The sequence below is a fragment of the Pelobates fuscus genome, chromosome 1 (assembly GCF_036172605.1).
Source record: "Pelobates fuscus isolate aPelFus1 chromosome 1, aPelFus1.pri, whole genome shotgun sequence".
Classification (NCBI taxonomy): domain Eukaryota; kingdom Metazoa; phylum Chordata; class Amphibia; order Anura; family Pelobatidae; genus Pelobates; species Pelobates fuscus.
This window is the reverse complement of record NC_086317.1, coordinates 92883068-92894247: the sequence shown is the minus strand read 5'-3', so window position 1 is coordinate 92894247 and position 11180 is coordinate 92883068. Positions and strand designations below refer to the sequence as shown.

The following is an 11180-nucleotide window of genomic DNA, read 5'->3' as shown; positions in this document are numbered from 1 at the left end:
TGCATCTCTCCACCATGACAGCCAGGCTAAGCCCCCAATATGAAAACATTTTTGACAACAGTGTTCCTTTTGAAGACATGGTAATTAAAAAACAACAAAAAAATGTGCATGTTACAGTCATTATTCGTTTATGCAAGGTCACCATAGACAAGTGATGGCTAATCTTGCCACTGCATATTCTATATTGTTGTTTTAGTGTAATCATTTATTTATCCAAGAATTAACTTATTCACATGTACTTTTCATTGCAGTTAGGTAATCGTTCCTCATTTCTATTATTAGTAAATATTTGTATCAGATTATGAACCCATCATTTGCATTGCAAAACGGAAAAACCCATGGTTTGGAATGTAAGAAAATTCAAAACTAAACCATGTACTCATGATGATGGCTCATAATCCTCCTCAACATGCGTGGTAGGGCTTGTGGAATTAGAATTAAAAGGTGCTTTTTCTTCTTCTCTTGCCTTTTTTTTATGTTTGGAATCCCAACGTTTCCATCCTGTAAAGAAAGGGTGATATTGGAGTGAAAAAGTGAGCTACATTGGAGAGTAATGGGCACATTTCCAGTTCCCTGATTAAAATTTTTATTTACAAAATTAAAAACCTACATTTTGTTGTCACAAGAGAGTGAGCATATATAGGCCCTTTCCACTACTGTTGTAAAAAAAAAAAAAAAGGACACTGCGTCCGACAACTGGAAATAAGCTTTCAATTGCAGAAACATTGGCACTCACAGACCTTTGCTTGCATAAAAAGTATTAGTGTGTTTATTCCATATTATAAAGCAGGTGTGTCAATGTTTCCCACTTGACTCGGTCCTTTCTCAAGACAAAATCCACCCCCCATATCAACCAAATTTATATTACAAACAATTTTAAAAATAAGGAAACCAACCTACTTACTCAACACCTCTGTGCCCTTCAAGCTCCATAATACTGGAACTGAAAAGGCATAAATAGTGGGGAAAGAAACTTTTCACACTATGGTGGAAATGCCCAGCAATCCTTCTGTAACAATCAAGTATGGTTTGCCCCTTGGTGTTGTCTTTGGGATTTTCACCCTTCACTCCAACAAAGGAACCATCTTGCAGATCTTTGACAATGTTAGCTTTGTCAGTGACCAGGAACCCAAACCGCAGATTGGCGTCTTCTTTTCCAACCAATTTGCTACCGTTCGTCTGTCTGACTACTTGTGTGCTTGTCATCCACCACATCAACATGTAGCAGGAGAGTATGATAACCCTGCTGCCCTTCAGATTCACTCCCAGTCTTACTAGCTGATAAGGTTGGACCTCCTCCATTACCACCACCACACCACTGCCATCAGTGTGCCATCATAAAAAGGGAAGGCATGCTAGGGGGCGGGGCCTGACTGTCATGGTGGGAAGACATGCCTAGCTGGAGCTCCACACTAAACTTGCAAAAAATGGCTCTAAAGGCACCCCTATCCCACTACAAACCACACCACAGGACCCCAAGCGACTTACTAGTCCTCTACCCTCATGGTAAACCGGTGATGCGGCCCGTGAGTGGACGACAGAAGGCAGAATGCACCCGCGAGGGCAAGCGGCCTGGCAAGCACTGGGCGGGAGAGGCGGCCGATCTCCCAGCCTGGAACCACCCAGAGACCAACTGCCACGAGCGGGCAACCCGCAACCCCCCCCTTTGGACCGGTGGGGGTGATCCCGGTCCACCCATGGTGGTCCCCTCCAACACGACGGAAACAACCGTGAAGAGGGCCGGAGAGCTGAGAGGCCAACCTAAAATGGCAGAGACCACGTGGCCAGCAGACAGCCGAGAGATACCACTAAACCCCCTGTCCAGCATAGACAGGATCTTCCGAAACTTCTGGCTCAAGCTCGAACTCCGGCTGCAACAAGGTGTTCCGCGACTACTCACCGTACGCCGCCCACCTCGACCACCGCCACCCGACCCTCAGCATCAGCCCGCAGTCCCGACTGGGCCCAAAAACACGCGACGGAGAAGTAAGCATGCACCTCACTCGCGCAGAGCGGCGAGCGGGAGGAAACCACGCAAAACAAGCCCCGACCTCAAGCAAGTACTCACCCCCTCATGGGCGACCCTACCCAGGTCAAGTGGCACGACCAACCGACCCCAAACACACCTGCCCACTCACCGCACCACTACAAAGCTCCATGGGCGCCCACAGCAGGGCTGTGCACAGCCCCAACGCGGCATAGGGTGAACCACCTTACACGCTTCGGTAAGCAGATCCCAAGAAGGAGAGCCTGGATTTTTGCACGCACGAAAAGGGACTTACACCGGGGGGACCCCAGGGGACTTTCTTAGGCTATTTCGTTCAATCGAATATACTCTCACGTTATAGTTCTTGCCAGTTCAAAGCGAAAGGGTACAAGCAACTTGCATATTTAGGACAACACAGCTTCAACACATACATACCATACTAATGCAAGTCTTAACTTACTAAATTACACATATATGTTTATCCTTCTGAAGAACGTATTGTCATATACCTCTAACCCTTAGCATGACCAAATTCTGTCATTCACATGTATAGCCTAGCCTCTCTATTATAAACGATAGAAGAATCATTAACCTGTTATTCTCATGATGTAAAAATTGTCAATGAACATAAGTATTCGCTATCATCTCGTTTAAAATGTGTTTTAAGCTTGTTTCTTTAATCCATAAAAAAGTGCAATCGTCTCATGTCATGGCACTGTATACCAATGTTTGACTACATTAAGCCTGTTGAAGCTGTCGTGGCTTCGCAAGCCTGTATGTTATATCTTTTATTGCACATCAAAATAAAGAATTAAAAAAAAAAAGGGAAGGCATGCTGCTGGCTACTAGGAGCACTCTTTGATGAAGTGCACTGATTGACCTACAGTCATAGCCAGTTGCTCCTTCAATGCTACTGCACATGAACAGCATAGTGATGGGAATCATGAGGGAATTACCTATTGTGGAGCAAGAGTCTGTATCACCTGCTTAAAGGACTCAATTTCTTTTTGAAGCTCCACCTACAGTGATCAGCTGGCCAATCACGTGATTTTGTTAGCCCTGGATTTAAATCCAACAAAATGTTCAAGAATGGGTTTGTGGACACGTCCCTGGGATGATGAGGACTGGGAGTTTGCCTGTCCTGTTGTCTAGTATTACTATGCTCAATATCTCTTCTAGTCTGGCTAAGGGTGGAAGAAGTGGACGACATATTGCTGGTGGTAGGTGGTTGTGCAGAATCAGATACAGTACTAGGAGATTTCCTGCCTGATCTAGTACTGTCTTGTTTTTGTTTATTCCCTCAGTAATACAGCCCTGTGGTATCTTTGCATATATTGATTCATACTGACACAAGTGAAGTGGCCTATCCACCTACTCACGTCTTTGCCATACAATTTGCACTTTGTAAATAACTCTTTCTGGAGGCACTCAAAGTCATGCTTTGGTTGAATACTTTAGCCTTGTGGCTGCTGAAGATTCAGGTGTTTTATCATTGATGGCAGTGAGAGCTGTTGCGTCCCCAGGATCTATGGCACTATAGCTGATGGTGGATTGGGGAATTCGATCCCTTTCCCTACCCTTCCTCAATTTCTTAATGGGATAAGGACACAACATTGATGATGGTGGGGGTGTTTTTATTATTACATTTATTTATTTTTTTATTTAATGTGTATTGTGTAAATAAACACATTCATTCAGCAAAAAAAGATGTTTGTGTTGAAAAATCGGTCGCTGCTTGGTGGACTTACTACTTTAATGCTATAGTGTTTGGCTTTAAGACACACTACGCAGCACTCAGCAATCTACACATTGTCCCCCCACTCGCACAGCGCACAGTGGACTGAACACAGTGGACTGAACACAATGGACTGAACACAATGGACTGAAGAAATTGTTGCACTCAAGGGTTTACTTGGGCACTCAAGGGTTATCCAAAGTAGACTTTATTTGGAAAAAGAGCAGGCAAAGTTATAGATTTTCAACAGAGCGTTTCACAAACCATCAAACCTGGATTGAGAAAGGCCCTCTTAAAGAGCCGAAACGGTGCCTAATCCATTGCCAAATAAAGGCCTCAATTTAATAAGCTTTCCAAATGATTTAATGCTGTTAGAAAACTTTCCAAATAATTTAACTACAATAATTCCCATAGACTTTAATGGTGAGTTCTGTAGTTAAATAATTTGGAGCGCTTGGAAAGCTTATTAAATCGAGAACCATATGGACCTCTCTTGGGTTGTCTGTTAGTCAGTAGACAATAATTAAAAAAAAAAAAAAAAAATTCCCATACAGTATAAAACATTTTCTTTTTATTTCCCCTTGTCCCATACTATAAGTGGTGAATTTGAACTCCTTTTAAAATCTTTTCATTTAATTGCCTTCGTACAGAAGGCCATTTCCAGATTTTGTAGTTATAGTTCATTTTTTTTACACTTTTATAAAGCACCTTGTCTAGTACTCACTAACCTTGAACTATAACAATCTGTTTTCCTTTTTTTTTTTCTAAGAATCCTACAAACTCTTCCTTTGAGTACACAACCTCATGTTTCTACATTCTCTGTGGTATCTGATTCATGTTCTTAAAAATGGCTGGATTATACACATTTGTTTTATCTATGATAAAATCCTTCTATCTGGAGTAATATTTATTTAGGCTTAATGTACCTTTAGTATCTCTCTTTACTGACGTCGGTTTTTCTTCTTCCATGTCACCAGGCTCCTCGTTAAGATTGGATGGATTATTCTCCCATACATCCCAAAGCATTTCCTCTACTCTAAATAGAAACAAGGGGAGATATCCTTTAAGCCTGCCTAAAATTTGTGTTTACTTAAAAGTAAAAATCACATATTTCTTATAAAGTAGTTATTACCATTTATTTAACTTTAAAGTAAAATAATATATATATATACATATATATATATATACACACACACATATTAAATACTAATAAGGGGGGGGGGCCTAATGTCCTCCCCCTGGCCCCCACCCCTGAGCGGCGGGTGGGGGCCCTAAATTGGAATAAGGGGGGGACGTAGTGTCCTCCCCATGGCCCCCACCCCTCAGCGGCGGGTGGAGGCCCTAAATACTAATAAGGGGGGAACCTAAGGTCCTCCCCCCTGGCCCCCACCCCTGAGCGGCGGATGGGGGCCCTAAAACAAAAAATGTCCCCTCCCCCCAGGTGACTAGGAGTCCCCAAACCCCTAGTCACCCCCTCCCCCCCAATAAAAAATTATCCCCCTACCTATCCCCCTCACCCTAAAAACTAATGAGGGGGGGACCTTTAACTAAGTACCTGTAAAAAAAAAAATTACCATTCGATGTTTTCTTTCTTCTAAAATCTTCTTTTTTCAGCCCCAAAAAAGGCCAAATAAAAAACCATAATAACCGACGCAATTCTAAAAAAAAAAAAAAATTAGCGCCCAAAAAAAAATAATCCTTCTTCACCCATGGAGGGCTCCGCGCAGACTGAGCTATGCAGGGCGGGGGAAGGCTTATGAAGCCTTGCCCCGCCCTGCAATTAGGCTCAGAGCACTCTGATTGGTGGGTTTAAGCCATCCAATCAGAATGCTCTGACAGGTAAATGAAGAGACTGACAGGTAAGTCTCTACATTTACCTGGCACAGCACTCTGATTGGTTGGTTTGAAATCCACCAATCAGAGTGCTCTGTGTCATTTTACACAGCGTGGGAAAGTTCTTTGGAATTCTCCCACGCTGTGTAATTTGACTCATAACTCTCTGATTGGTGGATTAAGTAACCAATTGGATTTATAAGCCTTCCCCTGCCCTGCAGAGCTCAGTCTGCGCGGAGCCCTCCATGGGTGAAGAAGGATTTTTTTTTTTTGTGCTTGTTTTTTATTTATTTATTTTTGTATAATTGCGTCGGGTTATTATGGTTTTTTATTTGGCCTTTTTTTGGGCTGAAAAAAGAAGATTTTAGAAGAAAGAAAACATCGAATGGTAAGTTTTTTTTTTTTTTTTTTTACAGATACTTAGTTAAAGGTCCCCCCCTCATTATTTTTAGGGTGAGGGGGGTAGGTAGGGGGATAATTTTTATTGGGGGGGAGAGGTGACTAGGGGTTTGGGGACCCCTAGTCACCTGGGGGGACGACATTGTTTTTAGGGCCCCCACCCGCAGCTCAGGGTTGGGGGCCAGGGGGGAGGACCTTAGGTTCCCCCCCTTATTAGTATTTAGGGCCCCCACCCGCCGCTGAGGGGTGGGGGCCAGGGGGGAGGACACTAGGTCCTCCCCCCTTATTACAATTTAGGGCCCCCACCCGCCGCTCAGGGGTGGAGGCCAGGGGGAGGACATTAGGTACACCCCCCCGCTTATTTTACTGTAGGGCCCCCACCCACTGCTCAGGGGTGGGGGCCAGGGGGAGGACATTAGGTCCCCCCCTTATTATAATTTAGGGCCCCCACCCACCGCTCAGGGGTGGGGGCCAGGGGGGAGGACATTAGGTCTCCCCCATTATTTTACATTAGGGCCCCCACCCACTGCTTTTTAGTAGATAGCTCCCCAACACCGTGGGTATTAGGGAGTTATGTACTTATTTCTTCCTGTCATTCCATTGACGGGCTAAGTACCGTATTTATCGGCGTATAACACGCACTTTTTCTCCCTGAAAATAGGGGGAAAATCGTGGGTGCGTGTTATACGCTGATATCCCATATTTACTTACCTGTCTTGAAGCGTGGGCCGGCTTCACAGCGCACCGCGGTACTGGAACTTAAATTTCAGGTTCCGGTGTGCACACTTCCTTTCAGTCCCGCCGGAAACCGGAACCTGAAATTTAAGTTCCAGTACCGCGGTGCGCGCTGTAAAGCCGGCCCACGCTTCAAGACAGGTAAGTAAATATGGGACAAGAGGGAAAGTGCACTAGGGGACACTATTCGATGGGGGGGGGGACACTATGGGGGGTGGAGAAAGGGGGAAAAGGGGGGGCACTATGGGAGGGGGTGGAGAATACTATGGGGGGGAAGAATACTATGGAAGGGGGGGAACACTATGGGATGAGGGGGGGAACACTATGGGATGAGGGGGGAATACTATGGGAGGGTGGGGAGAATACTATGGGAGGTGGGGAGAATACTATGGGATGAGGGGGGGGGAATACTATGGGAGGGGTGGAAATTTCCTGGAATTTCCTTCTGAAAATGAGGTGTGTGTTATACGCTGATAAATATGGTAACTTACATTTTATATGATTGTGTGTTACTTGATTGTTGTAAGTGTTGCAAATGCTTACAGCTGAATACTGGCTATGTTTGTATACTTTTTATTTAAAATTGTTTACAATGTAACATTCTTCTTCTTTCACTGGGTAAGTATATTAGTACTTGGGCAATACTGTGCTTCAGAACTTCGACACTTCGGAAATTCGGCTATTTACTTTTAGGTACTTCCGAATGTCCGAATTGTTCGAAATTCGTACGAATTCATATTCGGACCGAAACGAATTGCACATGTCTAACACTTAGCATTGATAAGAATACATTAACGGGACACTATAGTCACCAAAACAACTACCGCTTAATGTAGTTGTTCTGTGTCTACTGCAGGCTTTTTAATGTAAACACTGCCAATTCAGAGAAAAGGCGGTGTTTACTGTACTGTCTTGTAACACCTCTAGTGGCCACTCCTCGGACATCTACTAGAGGTGCGTCCTGTGTCGGTGCTGCACATTCCCCATAGAGATGCATTGATTCATTGCATCTCTATAAGAAGATGCTGATTAGCGGAGCAGAGTGTTTTGCCACAAATTAGCAATATACTCCAAATGTTTTTCTATGGGAAAGCATTGGATTGGTTGAGATCATCAAGTTTGACGATTTAAGCCACGTAGGTAGAGTGGGGTCATTCACAGGCGTGGCATGGGAGAAAAGGTGATTAAAATCACCTTTTCAAGGGAGGCAAGGGGGGCCAAAACTCTAAACAGTTGTTTTACCACCATAGTGTCAGGAAAACATTGTTTCTGACACTATACGGTTCCTTTAAATAGAAAGCATAGCATGCAGGACAAAGTATCAATGGCAGTTGAATACCATCTGAATCAAATAAACAACAAAAGGACTGTACACGACAGTGTAGCGAAAAGGATAGGCTTTTATAGCTTACTCATTTTTCTTACAACATATGGTGAGTGGATGAGGCATAGCATGAACACCCCTGCATTCCAAACTTAGAGCTGCCGAACTGCAAATATGTCACAATAATAAAAAGGCTAAGTGTAATAGCACCCTGTAGGACATCAACTGAATAATTTGTACCAGTTGCATCAGTAAGTGTAAGAAGGATATGCAATGTGTCCAGCAACGCAGAGAGGGCATGTACAAAAACTAAGGTGACTATGGGAGTTCCCAGGAAACATACTAGGTTATCAGAAACGAGCCGTCAAGCTAGTCTAAACAAAATGCAGTGGGCATGCCATGAATCTTTCCAGCAGCAAAAATAATATTTTAAGAAAGAGATAAAAGGGAAGCTAAAGATAAAGGATAAAAGATTAAAAAAAAAAGTAGGGGGGAGGGGGACAAAAAAAATTAAAAAGAAAGATATACGATATATAAAAATGGATATACACATGAGATCCTGATATAACAAAGGCCTACATATAGACCATATGATGTGTACCAGGGAAACATCACCAGTAATCAACCAGGGAGACTATAAAATATGTATGGTGTGAGGTTCAAAACCTAATCCTATATGCAACCTGAACTAAGCATAATAAAAGAGAGCCCCATCTATAGAAGAATGAGCAACAAGTAGGTTCTTCACCACCCAAGGCATTTGAAGCAATCACAGCAGGCCTTACACACATCCCACCAACCCTTTGTTAGAATTAGATCTATATTGACAGTACTAGCCAGGACCCTTCTAGCCCATTGAGTGGCCTCACAAAGCAACAGGCAGCCACAGAACAGTCCATGGGCACCCCTACCCATTAGGAATCCACAGACTCCCCACTTTACAGGACCCTACCCTCCAACTGTCTGGCTGGGCTCAACCAGAGAACCGTCAGAGCCTCCACCATATTGGTCTCTTCACTACTACAGGTTTTTATCTGACAACCGGTTAGGTATACTAGATAAGCTGGGATCCATAATTACAGATGTCAGTAAAAGGATAGAAAGAAGTATTACCAGGTCTTATGGTGGTTGGACTTAACGACTTAAAGAAAGACACTACAAAGGTGCAAAATGATGTGAAATATAGAAAATGAGCCAAATACAGGTTTCCAGAAAACATATAAGTCAAACTAGTTGAAGTTAGGGTAAGCAGGGATGCTAAAATAACTAGCTATGTCAATAGCAGAAATCATGACAAACAGAACAGCAATAGCAAAAAAAACTAACAAACTGGCAAAGGGCAAGAAGTGATCCCTCCTACAAAGCCTAGGCTATGATGTCATATTTCGAGCACCGAAGCAGCACCACAAAATTATGCAAAAATGTGACACATAAAGAGACAGTGCCCAGTTTCTAAAAATGATTATGCAAAAACCTAATACTACCATGACCACCGGTAAACAGGGGGCCCTAACTCATAGCACAGTGAGCGGTCAATTTCAGGGTTAAAAACTGGGCCCACTTGCAAATGAACTTCCCTCCTGTGTGCAGGCTAGAGGGAAGGGGGGGGGGGGGGGTGGAAGGGGTGATCCAAGTTTGCACCAAGGTAGGCCCCCATGCCTGGGTACATTATGAATTGCTGCTACCTCTGGATATGTGTAGATGATATATCCTGGTTCTGTGCTCATAGAACAGGATGCTGACAAATCTGAGCTACAAGTAATATACACAATCCATAGCAGATAAGTAGGCGGGGCTTACAAAACATAACTTACATGTACTGGGATAACCCCCCAGAGCTCAAAAGGGGGAGATGGCTGCCAGGCCCATTCAAGGCAAGAAGAGATGTTTAGCAAGAACAGATAAGATTAGGCTGACTGTATGTCCTCAAGCCAGAGCTGCAGATGGTATCCAGTCGGCTCGATAGCCAGGCCCAGCCCTCATCAAAATCATTATGCGGCACATTACAAACTTCTACCCTTATGTTTTATTAGTGAGTTAAAAAGTCTACATAAATATTGCACTCCTAATACAATTCTAACATTAAAGGGCTACGTACATCTATTAGTGCTACAGAACTAAATGACAAATATGAACAAGGTGAATAAAATGTAAGACTATTGCCACAACACAAAAAATAGGTCAACAAATTGTACTTAGAACATCAAATCCGGTCTAATTTCATATACACCAACTTGGAATCTCTCAGTCAGAACACTAAGTACCCTATATAGAATTAAAGCAAATATAACAATATTTAAGATTTGATTCTTGTTTTAATGAGCAGGTTTAGAGTTCTATTTAATAAAGTGGCATATAAAAGGTATAATTCAAGTGTTCAAATTTTACTCTTACCTGAAGCACCATCTTTTATCAGGATTTCCTTCTGGGTTTTTCCCCACCGTTAGCCAGTGTCCAGATTCCCACTTCTTCCTAAGCAGCTGAGGTAAGAACCTCTCAGTATCTAAGATGGTGGCAGCTCTCTGTGAAATAAGATCAACAAAATATAGGTATGATGTGTAGCTTATGGTCCTCCTAGTCATGCTGAGTAGTTATTTTTTTCTCAATGCGACCTCCCTTTTAACACTTGCCAACCTGTAGAATGAAATATAGCTAGCATCCCTAATTTCTATGAATTATTATTCAGTTGACAGTTGAACTACTTCCAGAAAGCTCTGCAGTGTCCATAAAGCACTCCTGTAAATGGAACTATGGGATAAGTAATGGGATATTTTTATATCAGGTCATTTCTAACACAGTTAAAGGGACACTATGGTAACCAGAACAACTACAAGTTATTGTAGTTGTCCTGATGTGTACTGCCAGTTCCTGCACGCATTTTAATGTAAACACTGTCTTTTCAGAGAAAAGGCAGTGCATACGTTATTGCCTAGGGACACCTCCAGTGTGGCTGTCACTCAGACGGCAACTAGAGGTGTTTCCTGGATGGGTCAGTTCTGCACAACATACAGCACTGACATCCAGCGTCTTCACACTCTGCATGCAGGTGCCGAACTTTCCCCATAGAGATGCACTGGTTTAATGCATTTCTATGAGGAGATGTTGATTGGTGTAGCTCTGTGTTTAGCCGGGCATGCTCGCTAGTCTCTCATTGCTTTCCTATGGGA

The 11180-nt window shown here is 43.2% G+C and overlaps 1 protein-coding gene across 1 annotated transcript in view; it reads right to left on the bottom strand.

The window, feature by feature from the left end:
• Positions 1-379: 379 nt before the first annotated feature.
• The window catches only part of LOC134589382 (transient receptor potential cation channel subfamily V member 1-like), a 66696-nt gene continuing 55895 nt past the window's right edge, over positions 380-11180 (bottom strand). The window contains exons 14-16 of the mRNA XM_063444335.1: positions 10408-10535; positions 4649-4758; positions 380-501 (exon numbers count right to left, since the gene is read on the bottom strand). Of these exons, the coding sequence (XP_063300405.1) occupies positions 380-501; positions 4649-4758; positions 10408-10535 (360 nt within the window). The remainder of the gene's footprint in view (positions 502-4648; positions 4759-10407; positions 10536-11180) is intronic.